Below are 25831 nucleotides of genomic sequence, written 5' to 3'. Positions count from 1 at the left end.
AAATGTACATTTAGGACTTTTTCATTTTTGCCTGTTTCTTCTCCATAGCAGTTGAAACATTTTACATTCCCACAAGCATTGTATGAGGCTATTTTTTTCACATATATTTGTCAACAGAATGTGCTGTCAAGTTCTTATTTTTTTCATCTAATGGGTGAAAAACGGTATACCAGTGTTTTAGTTTTTATTTCTGTTGTTAGAATTGCAAATTACTGTTATGATTGCAATTAATTGCACAGTCATATGTGTATGGAGGATTTTGATATTTTGGGATGCATTGTCTATGTCCTTTTCCTCATTTTTAAAATAGATTTATGGTCAGAGTTTTGCAGAGAAAGCCCTTTTTTCTATTGGATTTTTGGTCCTTTTCCCTTAATCTTAACAGTTTTTTATATACTAAATATAAGTTCAAATTTGTTATTCTTTCTTTAGTGATTTTTTCTTGTCATACAAAAGATTTTAATTTTTATGATGTTTACCTTTGGGTTGACTGAATCTAGATTTATTTATTTATTTTTATTTTATTATTATTATTCTTTTTTTTTTTTTTTTTTTTGACTCAGGGTACATGTGCACAATGTGCAGGTTAGTTACATATGTATACATGTGCCATGCTGGTGTGCTGCACCCATTAACTCGTCATCTAGCATTAGGTATATCTCCCAATGCTATCCGTCCCCCCTCCTCCCACCCCACAACAGTCCCCAGAGTGTGATGTTCCCCTTCCTGTGTCCATGTGTTCTCATTGTTCAATTCCCACCTGTGAGTGAGAACATGCGGTGTTTGGTTTTTTGTTCTTGCGATAGTTTCCTGAGAATGATGATTTCCAATTTCATCCATGTCCCTACAAAGGACATGAACTCATCATTTTTTATGGCTGCATAGTATTCCATGGTGTATATGTGCCACATTTTCTTAATCCAGTCTATTATTGTTGGACATTTGGGTCGGTTCCAAGTCTTTGCTATTGTGAATAGTGCCGCAATAAACATACGTGTGCATGTGTCTTTATAGCAGCATGATTTATAGTCCTTTGGGTATATATCCAGTAATGGGATGGCTGGGTCAAATGGTATTTCTAGTTCTAGATCCCCGAGGAATCGCCACACTGACTTCCACAAGGGTTGAACTAGTTTACAGTCCACCAACAGTGTAAAAGTGTTCCTGTTTCTCCACATCCTCTCCAGCACCTGTTGTTTCCTGACTTTTTAATGATTGCCATTCTAACTGGTGTGAGATGGTATCTTATTGTGGTTTTGATTTGCATTTCTCTGATAGCCAGTGATGGTGAGCATTTTTTCATGTGTTTTTTGGCTGCATAAATGTCTTCTTTTGAGAAGTCTCTGTTCATGTCCTTTGCCCACTTTTTGATGGGGTTGTTTTTTTTTTTCTTCTAAATTTGTTTGAGTTCATTGTAGATTCTGGATATTAGCCCTTGTCAGATGAGTAGGTTGTGAAAATTTTCTCCCATTTTGTATGTTGCCTGTTCACTCTGATAGTAGTTTCTTTTGCTGTGCAGAAGCTCTTTAGTTTAAAAATTAGATCCCATTTGTCAATTTTGGCTTTTGTTGCCAATGCTTTTGGTGTTTTAGACATGAAGTCCTTGCCCATGCCTATGTCCTGAATGGTAATGCCTAGGTTTTCTTCTAGGGTTTTTATGGTTTTAGGTCTAACATTTAAGTCTTTAATCCATCTTGAATTAATTTTTGTATAAGGTGTAAGGAAGGGATCCAGTTTCAGCTTTCTACATATGGCTAGCCAGTTTTCCCAGCACCATTTATTAAATAGGGAATCCTTTCCCCATTGCTTGTTTTTCTCAGGTTTGTCAAAGATCAGATAGTTGTAGATATGCGGCGTTATTTCTGATGGCTCTGTTCTGTTCCATTGGTCTATATCTCTTTTGGTATCAGTACCATGCTGTTTTGGTTACTGTAGCCTTGTAGTATAGTTTGAAGTCAGGTAGCGTGATGCCTCCAGCTTTGTTCTTTTGGCTTAGGATTGACTTGGTGATGCGGGCTCTTTTTTGGTTCCATATGAACTTTAAAGTAGTTTTTTCCAATTCTGTGAAGAAAGTCATTGGTAGCTTGATGGGGATGGCACTGAATCTATAAATTACCTTGGGCAGTATGGCCATTTTCATGATATTGATTCTTCCTACCCATGAGCATGGAATGTTCTTCCATTTGTTTGTATCCTCTTTTATTTCACTGAGCAGTGGTTTGTAGTTCTCCTTGAAGAGGTCCTTCACGTCCCTTGTAAGTTGGATTCCTAGATATTTTATTCTCTTTGAAGCAATTGTGAATGGGAGTTCACTCATGATTTGGCTCTCTGTTTGTCTGTTATTGGTGTATAAGAATGCTTGTGATTTTTGCACATTGGTTTTGTATCCTGAGACTTTGCTGAAGTTGCTTATCAGCTTAAGGAGATTTTGGGCTGAGACAATGGGGTTTTCTAGATATACAATCATGTCGTCTGCAAACAGGGACAATTTGACTTCCTCTTTTCCTAATTGAATACACTTTATTTCCTTCTCCTGCCTAATTGCCCTGGCCAGAACTTCCAACACTGTGTTGAATAGGAGTGGTGAGAGAGGGCATCCCTGTCTTGTGCCAGTTTTCAAAGGGAATGCTTCCAGTTTTTGCCCATTCAGTATGATATTGGCTGTGGGTTTGTCATAGATAGCTCTTATTATTTTGAGATACATCCCATCAGTACCTAATTTATTGAGAGTTTTTAGCATGAAGCGTTGTTGAATTTTGTCAAAGGCCTTTTCTGCATCTATTGAGATAATCATGTGATTTTTGTCTTTGGTTCTGTTTATATGCTGGATTACATTTATTGATTTGCGTATATTGAACCAGCCTTGCATCCCAGGGATGAAGCCCACTTGATCATGGTGGATAAGCTTTGTGATGTGCTGCTGGGTTCAGTTTGCCAGTATTTTATTGAGGATTTTTGCATCTATGTTCATCAAGGATATTGGTCTAAAGTTCTCTTTTTTGGTTGTGTCTCTGCCCGGCTTTGGTATCAGGATGATGCTGGCCTCATAAAATGAGTTAGGGAGGATTCCCTCTTTTTCTATTGATTGGAATAGTTTCAGAAGGAATGGTACCAGTTCCTCCTTGTACCTCTGGTAGAATTCGGCTGTGAATCCATCTGGTCCTGGACTCTTTTTGGTTGGTAAGCTATTGATTATTGCCACAATTTCAGAGCCTTTTATTGGTCTATTCAGAGAGTCAACTTCTTCCTGGTTTAGTCTTGGGAGGGTGTATGTATCGAGGAATTTATCCATTTCTTCTAGATTTTCTAGTTTATTTGCATAGAGGTGTTTGTAGTATTCTCTGATGGTAGTTTGTATTTCTGTGGGATCGGTGGTGATATCCCCTTTATCATTTTTTATTGCGTCTATTTGATTCTTCTCTCTTTTCTTCTTTATTAGTCTTGCTAGTGGTCTATCAATTTTGTTGATCCTTTCAAAAAACCAGCTCCTGGATTCATTAATTTTTTGAAAGGTTTTTTGTGTCTCTATTTCCTTCAGTTCTGCTCTGATTTTAGTTATTTCTTGCCTTCTGCTAGCTTTTGAATATGTTTGCTCTTGCTTTTCTAGTTCTTTTAATTGTGATGTTAGGGTATCAATTTTGGATCTTTCCTGCTTTCTCTTGTGGGCATTTAGTGCTATAAATTTCCCTCTACACACTGCTTTGAATGTGTCCCAGAGATTCTGGTATGTTGTGTCTTTGTTCTCGTTCGTTTCAAATAACATCTTTATTTCTGCCTTCATTTCGTTGTGTACCCAATAGTCATTCAGGAGCAGGTTGTTCAGTTTCCATGTAGTTGAGTGGTTTTGAGTGAGTTTCTTAATCCTGAGTTCCAGTTTGATTGCACTGTGGTCTGAGAGACAGTTTGTTATAATTTCTGATCTTTTACATTTGCTGAGGAGAGCTTTACTTCCAACTATGTGGTCAATTTTGGAATAGGTGTGGTGTGGTGCTGAAAAAAATGTATATTCTGTTGATTTGGGGTGGAGAGTTCTGTAGATGTCTATTAGGTCTGCGTGGTGCAGAGCTGAGTTCAACTTCTGGGTATCCTTGTTAACTTTCTGTCTTGTTGATCTGTCTAATGTTGACAGTGGGGTGTTAAAGTCTCCCATTATTATTGTGTGGCAGTCTAAGTCTCTTTGTAGGTCTCTAAGGACTTGCTTTATGAATCTAGGTGCTCCTGTATTGGGTGCATATATATTTAGGATAGTTAGCTCTTCTTGTTGAATTGATCCCTTTACCAGTATGTAATGGCCTTGTCTCTTTTGATCTTTGTTGGTTTAAAGTCTGTTTTATCAGAGACTAGGATTGCAACCCCTGCCTTTTTTTGTTTTCCATTTGCTTGGTAGATCTTCCTCCAGCCTTTTATTTTGAGCCTATGTGTGTCTCTGCACATGAGATGGGTTTCCTGAATACAGCACACTTATGGGTCTTGACTCTTTATCCAGTTTGCCAGTCTGTGTCTTTTAATTGGAGCATTTAGTCCATTGACATTTAAAGTTAATATTGTTATGTGTGAATTTGATCCTGTCATTATGATGTTAGCTGGTTATTTTGCTCGTTAGTTGATGCAGTTTCTTCCTAGCCTCGATGGTCTTTATCATTTGGCATGATTTTGCAGTGGCTGGTACCAGTTGTTCCTTTCCATGTTTAGTGCTTCCTTCAGGAGCTCTTTTAGGGCAGGCCTGGTGGTGACAAAATCTCTCAGCATTTGCTTGTCTGTAAAGTATTTTATTTCTCCTTCACTTCTGAAGCTTAGTTTGGCTGGATATGAAATTCTGGGTTGAAAATTCTTTTCTTTAAGAATGTTGAATATTGGCCCCCACTCTCTTCTGGCTTGTAGACTTTCTGCCGAGAGATCAGCTGTTAGTCTGATGGGCTTCCCTTTGTGGGTAACCTGACCTTTCTCTCTGGCTGCCCTTAACATTTTTTCCTTCATTTCAACTTTGGTGAATCTGACAATTATGTGTCTTGGAGTTGCTCTTCTCGAGGAGTATCTTTGTGGCGTTCTCTGTATTTCCTGAATCTGAATGTTGGCCTGCCTTGCCAGATTGGGGAAATTCTCCTGGATAATATCCTGCAGAGTGTTTTCCAACTTGGTTCCATTCTCCCCGTCACTTTCAGGTACACCAATCAGATGTAGATTTGGTCTTTTCACATAGTCCCATATTTCTTGTAGGCTTTGTTCGTTTCTTTTTATTCTTTTTTCTCTAAACTTCCCTTCTCGCTTCATTTCATTCATTTCGTCTTCCATCACTGATACCCTTTCTTCCAGTTGATCGCATCAGCTCCTGAGGCTTCTGCATTCTTCACGTAGTTCTCGAGCCTTGGCTTTCAGCTCCATCAGCTCCTTTAAGCACTTCTCTGTATTGGTTATTCTAGTTATACATTCGTCTAAATTTTTTTCAAAGTTTTCAACTTCTTTGCCTTTGGTTTGAATTTCCTCCTGTAGCTTGGAGTAATTTGATCGTCTGAAGCCTTCTTCTCTCTACTCGTCAGAGTCATTCTCCGTCCAGCTTTGTTCCGTTGCTGGTGAGGAGCTGCGTTCCTTTGGAGGAGGAGAGGCGCTCTGCTTTTTAGAGTTTCCAGTTTTTCTGCTCTGTTTTTTCCCCATCTTCGTGGTTTTATCTACTTTTGGTCTTTGATGATGGTGATGTACAGATGGGTTTTTGGTGTGGATGTCCTTTCTGTTTGTTAGTTTTCCTTCTAACAGACAGGACCCTCAGCAGCAGGTCTGTTGGAGTTTGCTAGAGGTCCACTCCAGACCCTTTTTGCCTGGGTACCAGCAGCGGTGGCTGCAGAACAGCAGATTTTCGTGAACCGGGAATGCTGCTGTCTGATCGTTCCTCTGGAAGTTTTGTCTCAGAGGAGTACCCAGCCGTGTGAGGTGTCAGTCTGCCCCTACTGGGGTGTGCCTCACAGTTAGGCTGCTCGGGGGTCAGGGGTCAGGGACCCACTTGAGGAGGCAGTCTGCCGATTCTCAAATCTCCATCTGCATGCTGGGAGAGCCACTGCTCTCTTCAAAGCTGTCAGACAGGGACATTTAAGTCTGCAGAGGTTACTGCTGTCTTTTTGTTTCTCTGTGCCCTGCCCCCAGAGGTGGAGCCTACAGAGGCAGTCAGGCCTCCTTGAGCTGTGGTGGGCTCCACCCAGTTTGAGCTTCCCGGCTGCTTTGTTTACCTAAGCAAGCCTGGGCAATGGCGGGCACCCCTCCCCCAGCCTCGCTGCCACCTTGCAGTTTGATCTCAGACTGCTGTGCTAGCAATCAGCGAGACTCCGTGGACGTAGGACCCTCTGAGCCAGGTGCGGGATATAATCTCCTGGTGCACCATTTTTTAAGCCTGTTGGAAAAGCACAGTATTGGGGTGGGAGTGACCCGATTTTCCAGGTGCCGTCTGTCACCCCTTTCTTTGACTAGGAAAGGGAACTCCCTGACCCCTTGCACTTCCCAAGTGAGGCAATGCCTCGCCCTGCTTCGGCTCGCGCATGGTGCGCTGCACCCACTGTCCTGCGCCCACTGTCTGGCACTCCCTAGTGAGATGAACCCGGTACCTCAGATGGAAATGCAGAAATCACCCGTCTTCTGCGTCGCTCACGCTGGGAGCTGTAGACCGGAGCTGTTCCTATTCAGCCATCTTGGCTCCAGCCCCCCTTTCTTTTTTTTCTAATCTTGTCTTTTTGCTGTATTTCATTAAGTTGATCTTCATTCACTGATATCCTTTCTTCCGCTTAATCAGTTTGGCTATTGATACTTGTGTATGCTTCACAAGGTTCTCGTGCTGTGTTTTTCAGCTCCATCAGGTCATTTATGTTCTTCTCTAAACTGGTTATTCTAGTTAGCAATTTGTCTAACCTTTTTTCAAGGTTCTTAGCTTCCTTGCGTTGGGTTAGAACAGGCTCCTTTAGCTCGGAGGAGTTTGTTATTACCTACCTTCTGAAGCCTTCTTCTGTCAATTCGTAAAAATCATTCTCTGTCCAGTTTTGTTCCCTTGCTGGCAAGGACTTGTGATCCTTTGGAGGAGAAGAGGTGTTCTGGTTTTTGGAATTTTCGGTCTTTTTGTGCTGGTTTCTCCCCATCTTCATGGATTTATCTACCTTTGGTCTTTGATGTTGGTGACCTTTGGATGGGGTCTCTGAGTGTACATCCTTTTTGTTGATGTTGATGCTAATCCTTTCTGTTTGTTAGTTTTCCTTCTAATAGTCAGGCCCCTCTGCTGCAGGTCTGCTGGAGTTTGCTGGAGGTCCACTCCATATCCTGTTTGCCTGGGTATCACCAGCGGAGGCTGCAGAACAGCAAAGATTGCTGCTTGTTCCTTCCTCTGGAAGCTTCATCCCAGAGGGGCACTCGTCAGATGCCAGCCAGAGCTCTCCTGTATGAAGTGTCTGTTGGCCCCTACTAGGACGTGTCTCCTAGTCAGGATACACGGGGGTCAGGGACCCACTTGAGGAGGCAGTCTGACCCTTAGTAGAGCTCGAATGCTGTGCTGGGCGATCCACTGCTGTCTTCAGAGCCATCAGGCAGGAACGTTTAAGTCTGCTGAAGCTGCACCCACAGCCACCCCTTCCCCCTGGTGCTCTGCCTCAGAGAGGTGGGGGTTTTATCTATAAGCCCCTGACTGAGGCTGCTGCCTTTTTTTCAGAGATTCCCTGTCCAGAGAGGAGGAATCTAGAGAGGCAATCTGGCCACAGCAGCCTTGCTGAGCTGCGGTGGGCTCTCCCCAGTTCGAACTTCCAGGCCGCTTTGTTTACACTGTGCGGGTAGAACCGCCTACTCAAGCCTCAGTAGTGGTGGATGCCCCTCACCCCACCAAGCTTGAGAGTCCCAGGTCAACCTCAGACTGCTGTGCTGACAGTGAGAATTTAAAGCCAGTGGATCTTAGCTTGCTGAGCTCCCTGGGGGTAGGACCCTCCGAGCCTGACTACTTGGCTCCCTGGCTTCCGCCCCCTTTCCAGGAGGGCGAATGTTTCTGTCTCACTGGCATTCCAGGCACCACGGGGGTATGGAAAAAAAACTCCTACAGTTAGCTTAGTGTCTGCCCAAACGGCCGCCCAGTTTTGTGCTTGAAATCCAGGGCCCTGGTGGCATAGGCACCAGAGGGAATCTCCTGGTCTGCAGGTTGCGAAGACCATGGGAAAAGCACAGTATCTGGGCCGGAGTGCACCATTCCTCACAGCACGGCACAGTCCCTCATGGATTCCCTTGGGTAGGGGAGAGATTTCCCTGACCCTTTGTACTTTCTGGGTTGAGGTGGTGCCCCACCCTGCTTTGGCTCGCTCTCCGTGAGCTGCACCCACTGTCCAACCGGTCCCAATGAGATGAACCAGGTACCTAAGTTGGAAATGCAGAAATCACCCGCCTTCTGCGTCGATCTTGCTGGGAGCTGCAGACCGGAGCTCTTCCTATTCGGCCATCTTGCCAACAACCCGCTGTCTTCTAGAATTTTTATAGTTTCAGGTCTTAGGCTTAAGACCTTAATCCATCTTGAGTTGATTTTTGTATAAGGTGAGAGATGAGGATCCAGTTTCATTCTCCTATATGTGGCTAGCCAATTATTCCAGCACCATTTGTTGAAAAGGGTGTCTTTTCCCCACTTTATGTTTTTGTTTGCTTTGTCGAAGATCAGTTGGCTGTAAGTATTTGGGTTTATTTCTGGGTTCTCTGTTCTGTTCCATTGGTCTATGTGCCTATTTTTATATGAGTACCATGCTGTTTTGGTTACTGTGGCCTTATAGTATAGTTTGAAATCAGGTAGTGTGATGCCTCCAGATTTGTTCTTTTTGCTTAGTCTTGCTTTGGCTATGTGGGCTCTTTTTTGGTTCCATATGAAGTTTAGTATTGTTTTTTTCTAACTCTCTGAAGAATGATGGTGGTATTTTGATGGGGATTATGTTGAATTTGTAGATTGCTTTTGGCAGTGTGGTCACTTTCACAATGTTGATTCTACCCATCCATGAGCATGGGATGTGTTTCCATTTGTTTGTGTGATCTGTGATTTCTTTCAGCAGCGTTTTGTAGTTTTGCTTATAGAGGTCTTTCGACTCCTTTGTTAGGTATATTCCTAAGTATTTTATATATTTTTTTGCAGTTGTAAAAGGGGTTGAGTTCTTGATTTGATTCTCTGCTTGGTCGCTGTTGGTGTATAGAAGAGCTACTGATTTGTGTACATTAATCTTGTATCTGGAAACTTTGCAGAATTATTTTATCAGTTCTAGGAGCTATCTGGAGGAGTCTACGGACTCCTAAGGTAAACAGTTATATCGTCAGCAAACAGGGACAGTTTGACTTCGTCTTTACTGATTTGGATGCCCTTTATTTATTTCTCTTGTCTGATTGTTCTGGCTGGGACTTCCAGTACTATGTTGAAGAGGAGTAGTGAGAGTGGGCATCCTTGTCTTGTTCCTGTTCTCAGAGGGAATGCTTTCAACTTTTCCCCATTCAGTATTACGTTGGCTGTGGGTTTGTCATAGATTGCTTTTATTACATTAAGGTATGTCCCTTGTATGCTGATTTTGCTGAGGGTTTTAATCATAAAGGATGCTGGATTTTGTCTAATGCTTTTTCTGCATCTATTGAGATGATCATGTGATTTTTGTTCTTAATTCTGTTTATGGTATATTACATTTATTGAGTATGTTAAACCATCTCTGCATCCCTGGTATGAAACCCACTTGATCATGGTGGATTATCTTTTTGATATGTTGTTAGATTCAGTTAGCTAGTATTTTGTTAAGGATTTTAGCATCTATGTTCATCAAAGATATTGGTCGGTAGTTTTCTTTTTTGGGTGTGTCCTTTCCTGGTTTTGGTATTAGGGTGATGCTGGCTTCATAGAATGAATTAGGGAGGGTTCCTTCTTTCTCTGTCTTGTGGAATAGTGTCAAAAGAATTGGTACCAATTACTTGAATATCTGGTAGAATGCTGCTGTTAATCCATCTGGTCCTGGACTTTTTTTGTTGGTAATTTTTAAATTACCATTTCAATCTCACTGCTTGTTATTGGTCTGTTTAGGGTGTCTAATTCTGATTTAAGCTAGGAGGGTTGTATTTTTCCAGGTCTTTATCCATTTCTTCTAGGTTTTCTAGTTTACATGTGTAAAGGTGTTCATAGTAGCCTTGAATGATCTTTTGTATTTCAGTGGTGTCAGTTGTAATATCTCCTGTTTTGTTTCTTAGTGAGGTGTTTGGATTTTCTCTGTTCTTTTCTTGGTTAATCTTGCTAATGATCTATCCATTTTATTTATCTTTTCAAAGAACCAGCTTTTTGTTTCATTTGTCTTTTGTATTTCTTTGTTTGTTTCAATTTCATTTAGTTCTGCTCTGATGTTGGTTGTTTCCTTTCTTCTGCTGGGTTTGGTTTGTTCTTGTTTGGTTTGTTCTTGTTTCTCCAGTTCCTTGAGGTGTGACCTTAGATTGTCTGTCTGTGCTCTTTCAGACTTTTTTGATGTAGGCGTTTTAGGGCTATGAACTTTCCTCTTAGCACTGTCTTAACTGTATCCCAAAGGTTTTGATAGGTGGTGTCATTATTGTCATTCAGTTCAAATAATTTTTAAATTTCCATCTTGATTTCACTTTTGGCCCAGTGCTCATTCAGGAGCAATTTATTTAATTTCCTTGTATTTGTGTGGTTTTGAAGGTTCCTTTTGGAGTTGATTTCCACTTTTATTCCACTGTGGTCTGAGAGAATGCTTGATATAATTTCAGTTTTCTTAAATTTATTGATGCTTGTTTTATGGCCTATCATATAGTCTATTTTGGAGAAAGTTCCACGTGCTTTTGAATAGAATGTGTATTCTGTGGTTGTTAGACGAAATCTTCTGTATATATCTGTTAGGTCCATTTGTTCCAGGGTATAGTTTAAATCCATTGTTTCTTTGTTGACTTTCTGTCTTGATGACCTGTCTAGTCAGTGGAGTATTGAAGTCCCCAACTATTATGGTGTTGCTGTCTATCTCATTTCTTAGGTCTATTAGTAATTACAAGTTTGGGAGCTACAGTGTTAGGTGCATATATGTTTAGGATTTTGATGTTTTCCTGTTGGACCAGGCCTTTTACTATTATGTAATGTCCCTCTTTGTCTCTTTTAACCACTGTTGCTTTAAAGTTTGTTTTGTCTGATACAAGAATAGCTGTCCTGTTTGCTTTTGGTGTCCATTTGCGTGAAATGCGTTTTTCCACTCACATAAAGTTTAGGTGAGTCTCCTAAGAGGGCAGATGGTTGGTAAGTTCTTATCCATTCTGCAGTTCTGTATCTTTTAGGTGGAGCCTTTAGGCCATTTACATTCAATGTTAATATTGAAATGTGAGGTACTGTTGCATTCATCATGCTCTTTGTTGCCTGCGTACTTTGGTTTTGTTTTTTTTGTTTTTTAACTTGTATTTTTGTTTTATAGGCCCTCCTGTGTGATTTATGTTTTAAAGAGATTCTGTTTTGATGTGTTTCCAGGATTTGTTTCAAGATTTAGAGCTCCTTTTAGCAGTTCTTTTAGTGGTGGCTTGGTAATGGCAAATTCTCTCAGCATTTGTCTGAAAATGACTATATGATGCTTAGTTTCACCAAATACAAAATTTGGCTGATAATTATTTTGTTTGAGGAGGCTGAAGATAGGACCCCAATCTCTTCTAGCTGGTAGGGTTTCTGCTGAGAAATCTGCTGTTAATCTGATAGGTTTTCCTTTATAGGTTACCTGGTGCTTCTGTCTCACAGCTCTTAAGATTCTTTCCTTCGTCTTCACTTTGGATAATCTGATGACAGTGTGCCTAGGCAGAGATCTTTTTGTGTTGAATTTCCCAGGTGTTCTTTGTGCTTCTTGTGTATGCATGTCTAGGTCTTTAGCAAGGCCAGGGAAGTTTTCCTCGATTATTCCCCTAAATATGTTTTGCAAGCTTTTAGAATTGTCTTCTTCCTCAGGAACACCAATTATTCTTAGGTTTGGTCATTCGAGCTCTGAATTTCTTTCTTCTACTTGTTCAATTCTATTGCTGAGACTTTCCAGAGCATTTCACATAAGAGCATTTCACATTTCTAAAAGTGTGTCCAAAGTTTCCTGAATTTTTGGTTTTTTCTTTAAGCTATCTATTTCACTGAATATTTCTCCCTTTACTTCTTGTATCATTTTTCTGATTTCCTTGCACTGGGCTTCGCCTTTCTCTGGTCCCTCTCTGATTAGCATAATAACTAACCTCCTGAATTCTTTTTCAGGTAAATCAGGGATTTCTTTTTGGTTTAGATCCATTGCTGGTGAACTAGTGTGATTTTTAGGGGGTGTTGACGAGCCTTGTTTTGTTATATTACCACAGTTGGTTTTCTGGTTCCTTCTTATTTGGGTAGGCTCTGTCAGAGGGATTGTCTAGGGCTGGACTGTTGTTCAGATTTTTTTGTCCCACAGGGTGTTCCCTATGTATTACGCTTCCCCCTTTTCCTGTGGATGTTGCTTCCTGTGAGCCTAACTGCAGTGATTGTTGTCTCTCTTCTGGGTCCAGCCACCCAGTGAGTCTACTTGGCTCTGGGCTGGTGCTGGGAGTTGTCTGCACAGAGTGCTTATGTGAACTGTCTGTGACTCTTTCAGCCGTGCATACCAGTGCCTGTTCTGGTGGAGGTGGTGGAGGATGCATTGGACTCCGTGGGACTCCTTAGCTTTGATGGTTTAATGCTCTATTTTTGTGCCGGTTGGCCTCCTGCCAGGAGGTGGTGCTTTCCAGAAAGCATCAGCTGTAGTAGTGTGGAGAGGGACCAGCCATGGCGAGGGCCCTAGAACTCCCAAGATTATATGTCTTTTGTCTTCTGATACCAGGGTGGATAGAGAAGGACCACCAGGTGGGGGTGGGGCTAGGTGTGTCTGAGGTCAGGCTCTCCTTGGGTGGGTCTTGCTGTGGCTGCTGTGGGGGATGGGGATGAGATTCCCAGGTCACTGGAGTAGTGTACCTAGGAGGATTATGGCTGCCTGTGCTGAGTCATGCAGGTTGTCAGGGAAGTGGGGGAAAGCTGGCAGTCACAGGCCTCACCCAACTCCCACACAAACCAAAGGGCCGGTCTCACTCTCACTGTGTCCCTGCACCCCCCCAAATGCCTGCAACATCCCCCGAGTCTGTTTCCAGGTGTAGGGCCCAGCTATGAAAGAAGACCTCCCAGCTGCGAAAGAAAACGGCTTTAGTTCTTCCCCCACCTGTGGAGTCTACAAGCCCAATTCATGCCCATCCCCCACCCCCCACGCCCAGTTCTGGCAAGGAAGCTTCTCGCCCTGTTCAAGTTGTTAAAAAGTTCATCTAGAGAAGTCATTCTCCCAGTGGAGTTTTAACCCTTGCTCCTCTGGCCACCCTCTTGATGGATCCCTGTGGTGCCAGGCAGGGATGGGATCCTTGGGGATCCAGCAAGCTCCCAGTGTCTTTCTGCTGCTTCCTCTACCCGTGTATTTCACTGGGCTCGGCTCTCTAACTTGACTCAGCCCCAGGTAAAGTCGGGAGCTTCTCCCGCAAACGGACTTTCAGCTTCTCCAGTGGGGGTGTGTGTTTGGGAGAGGAGGGTCTCCCTTTCCCACTGCCACAGTTGGGGCACTCACAGTATTTGGGGTGTCTCCCGGCTCCTGCAGCAGCAGTCCGCTTTCTTCAGAGGTCCTCTCAGGATTGCTGGTCTGTTCTTGCAGTTGATCTATAGCTAAAATTCACAATGCAAGCCTCCACATGCTGCTGTGTCCGGAGCTACAATCTAGTCCTGCCTGCCATCTGCCATGGTCCTCAGCTCCTATTTCCTTGCTTTTTTACATTTTCTGCACCTTGATATCTGCGTATCTGGTATAATGATCACTTCTTCCGATTTTTTGAATTTGCTTTCATATCTATGATGGTGGTTGGGTAGGCACTTTGGCTTTGATTCTGGGTATGTGCAGTAGTGTAGTCTCTATAGGCTTTTTTTTGGCCGAAAACAGTATCCGTGGTATCTGTAATTTCCTTGGTGGCTTAGGGTGCAGTTGTTAGTGGAGGCTGCGGTAAAGTTTTGTTGTGAGTGGGGACACCAAATGGACCAGTCGTCAGGTTGCAGGGTGGTAGCAGTAGGCTGAGCATGCCTGTCCTTGGGCCCCAGGGCTGTATACACTGGCACCAGTGGTAGCAGGTCAAGCCAGGCCAATTATTGGGCTTCTAGATGGCTTGCTCAGGTGCTGAGAATGGTGGCAGTGGGTTGGGTGGGTGAGTAGGTTTTCAAGCCACTGGGCAGCAAACATGGGCAATGGCAGTAGTAGTAGTGGGACAACCTTCTGGGATCCAAGCAGCCAGCGGTGGTGTTGGCGGTGGCTATGATGGGCTGCGTGGGCCAGTCCCCAGACTTGCAGGTGGCATATGTGGGCGGGTGCCAGCTGTGATGGTAATGGCAGATTGATTGGGCCCATACTCTGGCAGGAGTGCTCAGGTGCCAGTGGTGGTGTCCTGGGCAGGGCAGTCCCCAGATCCCTGGACCAATGTGCTTGGTTACTGGTGGAGATGCAGCAAGGCTGGGCAGACCTGCCCCCAGGTTCCCAAGGTGTTGTGTGCAGGTGCTGGCTGTTGTAGGCAGGGGTGGGATGATTCCCAGGCCACCAGCAGAATGCTTAGGTTGGTGCAGTAGCAGCTGCATTGTAGCTCTGCTACTAGGGAGGGTGGGTTTGCTTTCAATGGGTTGCTCTTGCAGATGGTCAATGTCGGTGGGGCTCTAGGGATGTGGAGATGCAGGGGCTGTTGGGCCCCAGAGCAAGATGCAGGTCCACTAGGGGACTGGGCTCTCAAAATAGTGCCATGCCGCAGTTCCTTAGGTCTTGGGTGTTTGTAGGGCCTAGTGTGAGCTCCCTCTTGAGCAGTGCTTTCATGTGGTCTCCAGGTAACGCCGTTAGTCTTGAGACCTACAAGAGTCAAGGGGCTGTTTGATGGTTAGGATTGTAGGAGTCCTTGATGGGCATGTGGATTGCTGGGGATTGCTCACTTTCCTTTTCCTCCAATTAGGCAGCCTCTGTAGACTCCTAGCTAATCCTGTCAAGACAGGCTGCTTTGCTTCCTTCCTTGCTTTTGATGCTTCCTGTCATGTTGAATTCCACTGTTCCCTGTTAGATCTACGTGAAGTATGATTGTCTACTCATTATTTTGGTTCCCCTCTGTGGAAGAGGTGAGCACCGAATGTATCTAGTCAGCCATCTTGAATTCCCTCCTGCTTCACAGATTTTTATTTTTGACAATGATTTATGTGATTGCTTATGACTAGAAAGCCATCACTGCCCAGGTAGAAGAGAAGTGCAGGAAGAAACAACTGGAGGAAGAGCAAAGAAAGAAGGAAGAACAAGAAGAGGAGCTTCGCTTAGCACAGGAACGTGAAGAGATGCAGAAACAGTATGAGGAAGACATACTTAAGCAAAAACAAAAGGAAGTAGGTATTTACATTCTAATTGTAATTTTGGTTTTTGTTTGTGTTTTTGAGACAGGGTCTCACTCTTTTGCCCAGGTTGGAGTGCAGTGGTGCAATCATAGCTCACTGCAGTCTTGACCTCTGGGCACAAGTTGTCCTTCCACCTTGGTCTCCTCAGTAGCAGGGACTACAGGCACGTACCAACACATTTGGCTAATTTTTTTGTTGGTCTGTGGAGGCAAGGTCTCACTATGTTCAAGCGATCCTCCCACCTCAGCCTCTTAAAGTGTTGGTATTACAGGTGTGAGCTACCATGCTTGGCCTCCTAATTGTAACATTTTAGAATAAAAATGGATATAGTTTTAAAGGAAAAATAACCAGAAGTTGAACATTTCTATTATTTTGAAATTGTGAAGCTACATATGGAAATGTCAGACCTTCACATAAAGTTAGGAAAGAGGGAAGCTTGAGAAAGTTTTATTATTTCACATGATATAGTTCTCAAATGTTATATTGGTTTGGCTTTTTCTATTGAGGAGGTCAAGATGAATTATTACAGCACAAAGCAAGTTACCTATGTGCTTCATTTTTATCTACTCCTAGTTTCTTTGCTTCATTTCTAAGCAATAATTATTATATCAATAATTATTCTAGGTATGTTAGGAGAAATGATTGGCCTTTCTATCAGTATCCACTTATGAACAGGAACATACATTTGCAGAATAATTGGCTGGGATTGATAATACAATTTGTGACTGTGTTAGAGATCTCTGTGTTAAATGGCCTTTTTAAAAAGTAGATACCTAGTTGGCTAGGAGAGCCCTAAGTGGCGCAGACAAGATAGGTATGTATGGTGGTGGTACCATATTTGAGCTAACCTAACAAAAATACTCACTTGCTAAAGTTTTAAAGTATAGAGCACTTTAAACATTTTCTTGCCTTTTGCTGCAGTTTTCCCACTTGGCAACCTTCACTCCAAAATTGGCTGGTAAAGGGACACATGGTCTGGGTTCCAGTTTCATTGAGTTGATAGGCTGAGCCAGTTACCCCTATGTAACATGAGGAAATCAGTAAAGTATCATTTGAACCGCAAGAAGTGGTCATAAATCTTGTGTTTACCTTTTAAAATCTATTTTTAAATGTAATAGAACAGTTTTCAAAACTTTGAAAACTTTTAGTATAAATTTGAAATGGGTAAAAAGAGTTATATTTGTGATTGAATACAGCTGTAGAAAAAGATGTTAAAATGTAAGCTCCAAAAGGGCAGGAACTTTGCCTTGTTGACTGTTGTACCCTTAGTGTCTAAACAAGTGCCTGATACATAGGAGAAGCTTAGAAAATGTTTACTGAGAGGAAATAGTCAAGTCTTTGTATGTTTAATAGTTGTATTTAGTAACACATCAATATTGACAGGAAATCATGACTCTCAAGACAAATGAGCTATTCCAGACAATGCAGCGAGCGCAGGAACTGGCACAGAGACTAAAACAAGAACAGAGAATCCGAGAATTGGCGCAAAAAGGACATGACACTTCTAGATTGATTAAAAATCTTGGTGGTAAGGGCTTAACCAGAACTTTATTTATAATATTTTTAGAAGATGATTTTAAATAATTCCTTTTTATCTTTGTTTGGAGACAAGGACTCATTCTGCTGCCCAGGCTAGAGTGCAGTGGTGCCATCACAGCTCACTGCAACCTATTTTTTGTAGACACGGAATCTTGCTTTGTTGCCCAGGCTGGTCTTGCTGCCTTCAGATGACCCTCCCACCTTGGCCTCCCAAAGTGTTGGGATTACAGGTGTTAGTCACTGCACCCAGCCTAAATGATTGCCTATTTTTAATACCTTTAATATACCTACTATTTTTGTAGGAATATCAGAGTTTAGTATAATTTTATGAATAGGAATGCTTAATTTATGTGGAAAATTGAAATAAAAGCAGAACTAAAGGTTAAAATGTGTTAATGTTAAAATAATAGGTAAAATGTGTACTTTTTGTGTCTACTTTTATAGAGAACAATTATTAAATGATCTCCCTAAATTCAGTAACTGATAGGAATGTGGGTAACTTTTTGTAAGAAAATTTTTATTGCAGTGTTCATTCTGATTAAGTGAAAATTATTGTATTTAGTTGCTGCTATACATAATTTTTATTAATATTCCTTAAGTGTTGTTTTATCAGGTAATTTCTCTTTGCCAGTTGATACAATACAAATAGAATATAACGCATCTAACATTTCAAATTCAAGACATGATTCTGATGAAGTCAGTGGTAAAATGAATACATACATGAATTCTACGACTTCTCCTAAGAAGGATACTGGTGTGCAAACAGGTATTTGTGTGGAAATTGTGGTTTGATGTAAAATTTACTTAAAGTCATAATTAAAGCAATTAGAATTAAGTTCAATTTAAAAGTTCAAAAATTGACGAAACTTGAGGTTTTCATGAGTTACAAAATAAAGGGATAACAGCTTTGTTGAAATATGTCACATACCACAAAATTTACCCTACAGTTTAGTCTTTTTTGGTATTCAGTGGGGCAACCATTACCACGATTGATTCTAAAACATTTTGATCACTCTAGAAAGAAACACTGTACCCATTACTTGTCACTTTCTATTTCTCTTTTCTCCTCCAGTTAACATCCTGTCTCTGAGTATTTCTGCCTGTTCTGGACATTTCATGTAACTGGAATTAGACCACAGACGGTTTTCTCTGGCTTTTTTCTCTTAGCATGTTTTAAGGTTCATCCATGTTGTAGCATGTGTCGGTACTTCATTCCTGTTTGTCACTGAATAAATATTACATTTATAATACCACATTTTTATTCATGAGTTGATGAACATTTGGGTTATTTCCACTTTTGGGCTATTAATATGCTGCTGTGAACATTCATATATAGATTTTTGTGGATGTACATTTTTAGTTCTTTTGAGAGAAGAGTAGAATTGCTGAGTCATGAGTAACAGGTACTGTATGTTTAGCATTTTGAGGAACCACCAAACTCTTCTCCAAAGCAGTGGTACCATTTTACATTCCCACCATCAGTGCATGTGGGTTCTGATTCTCTATATCCTTGCCAACCCTTGTTATTCTACTGGTTGTGAAGTGGTATCTTAGGTGGTTTTGGTTTGCATTTCCCCCAGTGACTGATGATGTTGAGCATCTTTTCATGATTATCAATTCACAGAAATGGAAATTAGAGTGGTGGCTGCCAGTGGTTGGGAGTATGTGGTTGTTCTTTAATGAGTATAGAGTTTCGGTTTTGTTGAAAATTAATGAAAGAAAAAAGTCTTAGAGGGCAATAATTGTTTAATGTTTTGGGGAAAATTATTTAAAATTGAAAATTTTGTTTACAATTTTTAAAAATCATTTGAAACTTTTTTTTAGATGACTTAAATATAGGAATATTCACCAATGCAGAATCACATTGTGGATCATTAATGGAGAGGGACATCACAAATTGTTCATCTCTTGAGATTTCGGCAGAACTTATTGGACAGTTTAGCACCAAGAAAAACAAGCAAGAACTAACTCAGGATAAAGGAGCCAGCTTAGAAAAAGAAAACAATCGGTGTAATGACCAGTGTAATCAGTTCACAAGAATAGACAAACAAACAAAACACATGAAGAAATATCCTAAAAGGCCCGATTGGAATATAAATAAGCCACCTAAAAGGTATATTCCAGCATCAGAAAAGTACCCTAAACAGCTTCAAAAGCAGAGAGAAGAAAAAGAAGTAAGGAGGCAGATGGAATTGCTTCATTTGGTAGAAAAAAATAATCCCGGGCACCTCTCTCAAAACAGAGGCATTTCACCAGAAATTTTTCATTCATCTCATCAAGAAACTGAGTCAAAGTTCAGGTGGCATCTAGTCAAAAAGGTAAAGCTCTTCCATCTTAGAAGATGTGTTGACGTTTCTGGATTCAAAACACAGTTTCTCATATGTATGCTTTGGTAAGGCTGTTCTGATCTGTTTCAGTTTACATTAGGGATCAGCAAACTATATCCCATGGGCAAATCCAGGCTGCTACCTGGTTTTGGAAAGTTTTGTACGAACATAGTCAACCCATTCTTTTATGAATCGTCTGTGGCTGACTTCACACACCAGACTAGCAACAGAAACAATATGGCCCACAAAGCTGAAAAGGTTTCCTTATGCTTATCAAGTGCTTTACACTTATACAACTTCTATAGATGAATGCTGTGTATTCAAATACCCCTTTAAAACCCTTGTTTATAGTCCACATAGACAGAGGTTTGGGAGATGAGGAACTCCCAAGGATTAGTTTTGACTCTGGAAAAAACTAAATCTATCTATTCTATTGCTCAGTCAGTACCTGTTATTCAAATATTACCCTCAGATTATTTCAACAAGTAGCCCTAAAAAATATTTGTGGAGACATGTGAAAATGCTATATATTCCTTTCTGCATTTATCTGTCCATCTTTTAGGAAGAAGAGCCTCTGAATATTCATTCATTTAGCAAGGAAAGGTATGTATGCATCAGATTAATTCCGCAGCTACTTAGTGCTTTCTGTGTGGGACAAAAAAGGGATTCAAGATCTGGACAGCATCATATGGTATATGTAGAGAACAATCAGAAAGGGTGTGGCTTCCAGGTGAGGGTTAGAGGTTTAAGGGATAGTGTGGCACTTTAGTAGGAGCTTGAAGGCCCAAGTTGGACTGGGCCTAGGCAGGAATGTAGATAACACTTACTTTTATCTCTAGACTTAACTAAGTGATTTTGATATTCCAGGTATGTCATTAGCAGAATAGGCATTCTGCTTTGGGAGGAGGGATGGCGGGGGGGCGGTGAATGGGAAGAAATGACTGATAAGGACAATGAGAAATTCAGTCAGTTAATGAGAGATTTAGAGCCATTAGAATTTTTATTCTGCCTTTGTGCATGAACCAGCTGGTTTAGTTGTCCCAGAATGGGGCTCTAAAAACAAGTTTCGTTCAGATGGTGAGTACATTATTGTATGGTGAATTATCTAAGGAGAAGCAGTAGGCTCAGATTAACCAAGCCAGCAGTGTTCCGCAGGATCTAGTAATTAAATTTCTCCCTTGTGCTACAGTACACATACCATAGCTAGTGCTAGTAAAAACATAAATGAATACCATTCTCTTCCCCGGTTTTATGGAACATTATTATAGAGTTCAGGCTTCTATGCGTATATTCCCAAAGGTGTTACAGGTACATTTAGAATAAAGTGAAATGGGCCAGGCATGTGGCTCACGCCTGTAATCCCAGCTACTTGGGAGGCTGAGGCAGGAGAGTTGCTTGAACCCAGGAGGCAGAGTTGCAGTGAGCTGAGATCGTGCCACTGCACTCCAGCCTGGGCAACAGAGCGAGACTTCATCTCATAAAGAAAGTGAAATGTGATTAAAGAGATACACTTAATTTAAATACACAATTTTTTACTACGGCTATTTTTTTTTTTTTTTAAATAGGTCTCCATCATCACCAGTTCCAGCAGTGAAAAACAGAACCCAACAAACTCAAAATACATTACACTTACCACTAAAAAACAGTAGCTATGAGAGAGAGAATTTGATCTCAGGAGGTAATCAAACAGAATTATCATCTGGGATTTCTGAATCATCCCATTTTATTCCCTATGTTCGAACAAATGAGATCTATTACCTTGATCCCGATGCACCATTGTCTGGGCCTTCAACCCAGGACCCTCAGTACCAAAATTCACAAGGTAAGTAAATATAAGCATTCTAACTAACTGTAAAAATTGAAGACCCATGTAAACCCCCAACCTTAAATTCCAAATTAGTAATTCCTGCACTTAGTTCTACAAAGTTTCTTGAATATGTCTTAAATTTTGCTTAGTACTTTCCTAGGATACATATTTATTAATGACTCCTTACAATATTATATAGCACAGGGCTATGTCATTTTACTAATGTAATTGACTGCCTGACTTGTTACTTTCATCTGGCTTTAGACTGTGGCCAAGAACGACAGCTATTTGATTCTGACTGTGTCAGGGATCCACTTCTTAATCCTAACATGGTGAAAAATAGGGATCGACAGCAAGCAATCCTTAAGGGACTTTCAGAACTGAGACAGGTATGAGCTTTTTCAAGTGTAGATAGATTTGTCTGTTCTTTATGTGGCGTGGGCGGTTGGGGGAACGTGTTGAATGGCTGTTTTAAGTTACTTCGGTGCATCCCAGGTTTTAACAAAAATATTTCAGTTCCTGTATGTTAGACACAAATAAAATGGGACTTTCATCAGACAGTTCTAAAATTAAGACAAGTTTATTGAGTAAAAAAATGCATACATTGGAACGGCAAAACATCAATAAGGCCCTAAAACAAAAAATACAGTTATGCTTTAACAAATTCTTAGCAACGTGGCCCACGCTTTTTAAAAAATTGATGTGTTGGCAGTGTTAGAATAGAACATTGACATACATCCCAAATAGTAATAAATTCAGTATGAAATTATATGCATAACCTTACTCACCAGACTTTTTCTCCCAAACTATTGTGACTTCTTTTTGCTCTCTGATTAAAACAAACAGGTAACATCCTTACACCTTTGCTCCATCCCTCAGGCTTTAAAAAGAATGGCTGTAGTTAGTTTTGATTCACTGTGTACTCTCTGTACTTGGGGAAGAGTAAGCTGTGTTTAAAAGTGCCCTTTTCCATGTCGTCATGTACCAATACCCTCTGTATTTCAAAATGTTGACTCAGATGTTTTTCCCTCTACAGAACTAGAAAATTGTCCCCCCACTTTGGTCTATTTACTCATTTGAAGACAAACAAACAAACAGGGTTACTAAGAGTTTTACATAAGTAAGTTATTTCTTTAGAGTGACGAAGTGTTAGTTTACCTCTTGCTTAGTGGAGACAAAAATTGTGAGAGAAAGAGGAAGGAATATGATGTACACATTAACCCATCAATATAGCACCCAGTGTTATTTCAGCAGGACCCTTCTGTTAGCATCTAAGATAAGGTTAGGACAGTCAAGATAAAATACTGGATGTTGGCCAGGAGCAGTGGCTCAAGCCTGTAATCCCAGCACTTTGGGAGGCTGAGGCAGGCAGATCATGAGGTCAGGAGATCGAGACCATCCTGGCTAACACAGTGAAACCCTGTCTCTACTAAAAATATAAAAAATTAGCCAGGTGTGCCAGGTGTGGTGGCGGGTGCCTGTAGTCCAGCCATTCAGGAGGTTGAGGCAGGAGAATGGTGTGAACCTGGGAGGCAGAGCTTGCAGTGAGTCGAGATTGCACCACTATACTCCAGCCTGGGCGACAGAGCGAGACTCCGTCAAAAAAACAAACAAACAAAAAAAACACTGTATGTTAAGGGAGACTCCTTCGGTATCTAAGAGCACTTGGGGGTGGATTGGGGGAGAAGGGATGACTTCATTTACTCCCATAGTTATGGAGTCTTGATTTTTAAGAAAATTTTCATCCCATTGATTTTTATGCTAAAAATAGAATCTTACAAATGTGATAGCTATATATCCAAATGAGGTGGTCTAGTACAAGCATTTCTGAAAAACTTTTTGAATGACAAAATTTTATCCTAAGCAGTATGTTTTCCAAGTGAATAGAATTCTAGTTTAACACAACATTGCAAGTCAGGTGTGCACATTTTACTAACATGTATCAATGTGATTTCAGGGCCTTCTCCAGAAGCAAAAGGAGTTGGAAAGTAGTCTCCTGCCTTTAGCTGAAAATCAAGAAGAGAATTTTGGTTCTTCATTTTAAATGTAGAAAATCAAATCCTTCACATTTGATTTGTGTCTTCCAAATTATAAAATGTGCTCACTGGCTCAACTGTATTTTTCAAATAGCCTAGATTTACTTATTTTTTTAAATGCTCATTAAAAACTTGTATACTATGTAGTAAAATGCTGTACTTGTTCTATACAAATAAAACAGATACTTTTGTAAAAGCTTAGTAGTAAAAAAAAACAGTTCTTCTGCTGTCACCACCTGGGTATTGAAGCCCTATAAAAACACTTTCTACTTACCTTAATATAGTCTGGCATTCCTGGGACCTCACAGTGTTCTTTCACACTTTTTATGTAACTTAGGAACTGAAATACCACTCATGCATTTGTTTTAAGTGCCAAAAAGTTCTGTCTAACTTATTAACACGTGTAGACCCATACATAACTCCATAACTTTTACTAAAATAACACAAATTCACAGTTTAGGCTCCTGTGGAAATTGTTTTCTTCTCTAAATCCTGCTTTTATGACATTTATTTGCAGTATGACATTTATTTGTAGAAATTGCAATTTTCAAAAACATTTTTATAAGTTAGCATTAGTAACAAGTTAGTAATTAGTATTAGAGGCAGTAGTTAGTTAGTTAGGAATAGATATGGGTTTGAAAGCTATCTCCACTGTATCTGTCTAGTATAGCATTAATGTGTTCAACAAATGGTAATTACTAAGACCACCTCAAAAATATATTTCCATTATACTTCCATTTTGCTAAAACTAATTTAAAAATCAAATTGTTCAATGCCTTTGATAAACAGAAGCCTATCTTTTGAAATAAAAAATTTATTTCATTAAATCAAGGATTGTGCAGGTACTGAAAATTAATTATCCAATACTCTCAAAAAGTTACCAGAATTTTAGCAATAAGCAGTTTTTACATGACTAAGCCTAGAGATAAAAAATGTGTCCTATGTACATAGTTTATTATCTAAATGAAACTGCATTGTTAGATAAATCTTGAGGTATTGAGCCAAAATCCTGTAAATATTAACACTGCTATTACTGGCTTATACCTGTGGAAACACACTATACAAAAGCCTACATCAAAATAATTCACTTCAACAAAGGTACTTTTTATCAGGTGACATTAGAGGAAAAGAAGTAAAGCCTTTGCTGTTTACCGTCCTCCTGCAAGCATCTGATTTTACACATAAAACAGGCTTCAATTTGAAGCCTAAGTACAGGTAACATACAAAAAGTAAAACTTAGAAGTGCCAACATGAGATAATTCAAGTACAATATATGTTAAAAATATATATTTATTTCAATTTTTAGATGCTTCAACTGTTACAGACCATCATGATTTAAATAAAAGAAAAAACATTTGAGAAAGAACAAGAACCTTTTGTTTAGAGAATGAAATATAAACTGTTAATAAACAAAGTCCACAACAATCTATTAAAAAAAAAGTTACTACAGTTATTTCTCTTGTGAATATGGCCTGGAAGAAACACTTTTCCCCCAACTTAAGGGAGGTGGAGATTTATCTCTATCCAAGCTTTGAGTATAAGCAGATAAGAAGTAATTTTCATTTTCTTGAGACTGACTTGATGAAAGGGCATATGGTATCCCCAAAAATGTCTGATGAGTGAGAACATTAAAATGACTAAACTGATGGGACATATTTAATTGACTATGATAAACCTGAAAGTTACTATATGAATCTTGTTCTGTTGAATTGCTGTTCTCTCCTTCAGAGCATACTATATCAATAGAAGTTCTCTCTTCAGAATCAAGATAAGTCTTATCTTCTAATAAACTGTTTTGCACATCAGGAGACGATTGCAACTCAATTTGAGTATTCTTTTTTTGATCTGTTCCACGTGATCCTTTGGTCTCTCTCTCCCATATTTCTGAATGAAAATTGCTGCATACTTCTATATGTGAGATTTCATCCCCTGAATCCAGAGACATATCCTCTTCATCCTTTTCATCGTTTTCTAAAAGAGCTACATTTAAAAAACAAAAAGTCCTCCTCTATTGAAATACACAGTTTAAGTTTTAAAATTATACACTACTCACACAATATAACGCGTCAGGGTCTGCAAGTCCACAATCCCTTAAAGCTTGGTCTTCTGCCACAAGTTCACTTAGTCACAACACTCACACTAGATGTGAATGTCCAGATAATCCGATGCTAAAAGCTTCTGCGAAACGTGTTCACGTTTAATGTTGGGAAATCCCAACTCCCAGCTCCAAAGGGGTTAATGTCAAAACAGCATCTAAAGTTATACGGTAATTCAGTATTTGACAAGACAAATATAAAATAAAATTTTTTGACATCTAGCTTCACTGGATTACTAAACTGGTTAGCACTAAATGAATGATCATTTCTGCTTTTTTTCATCAAAAACAAAAGTACATCTTTCATTTTACATAGAACCTGGAACCAAAGCAGAGGCCATCTCACGAAAGATTCAAGCTATGACAACTCTACTATCTTGCAATTAAATTGCTTTACGCATGTGGGGAAATCTAGTAGCTCAATGCTAAATCGCCATATCTGGTTTCCTACCTTTTTATTAATATAACCCCTTTGCTGACAACAGTAACCAATAATGCTTACAAACCCTCAGAGAAAATGCATACTCCATAGTATGCACTGTCTACAATATAGATAGAAATGCATAATCTATAATAACTAACAACTTACACTTG

General features: G+C 40.3%; 2 protein-coding genes across 28 annotated transcripts in view; one reads left to right on the top strand and one right to left on the bottom strand.

The window, feature by feature from the left end:
* Window positions 1–23338, top strand: part of CCDC66 (coiled-coil domain containing 66) — a 69108-nt gene extending 45770 nt beyond the window's left edge. For 11 of the 20 annotated variants that reach the window (XM_054550265.2, XM_063721553.1, XM_024244029.3 and 8 more), the window contains 8 exons: window positions 15263–15424; window positions 16817–16961; window positions 17586–17738; window positions 18797–19290; window positions 19862–19902; window positions 20865–21121; window positions 21371–21495; window positions 23064–23338. In XM_054550265.2, coding sequence (XP_054406240.1) covers window positions 15263–15424; window positions 16817–16961; window positions 17586–17738; window positions 18797–19290; window positions 19862–19902; window positions 20865–21121; window positions 21371–21495; window positions 23064–23150 — 1464 coding nt within the window. In that variant the 3' untranslated portion in view covers window positions 23151–23338. 20 annotated transcript variants of the gene reach the window in all.
* Window positions 23339–24414: 1076 nt separating this feature from the next.
* Window positions 24415–25831, bottom strand: part of TASOR (transcription activation suppressor) — a 60777-nt gene continuing 59360 nt past the window's right edge. For 5 of the 8 annotated variants that reach the window (XM_009238892.4, XM_009238894.4, XM_054552028.2 and 2 more), the window contains one exon: window positions 24415–25122. In XM_009238892.4, coding sequence (XP_009237167.3) covers window positions 24593–25122 — 530 coding nt within the window. In that variant the 3' untranslated portion in view covers window positions 24415–24592. Of the gene's footprint in view, window positions 25396–25831 lie in introns of all 8 variants that reach the window. The other 3 variants (XM_024244356.3, XM_054552030.2, XM_054552031.2) reach the window with 1 other exon arrangement.

This window comes from Pongo abelii, chromosome 2 (genome assembly GCF_028885655.2).
Source record: "Pongo abelii isolate AG06213 chromosome 2, NHGRI_mPonAbe1-v2.0_pri, whole genome shotgun sequence".
Lineage (NCBI taxonomy): Eukaryota > Metazoa > Chordata > Mammalia > Primates > Hominidae > Pongo > Pongo abelii.
This window is presented reverse-complemented; position numbering and strand designations above follow the sequence as displayed.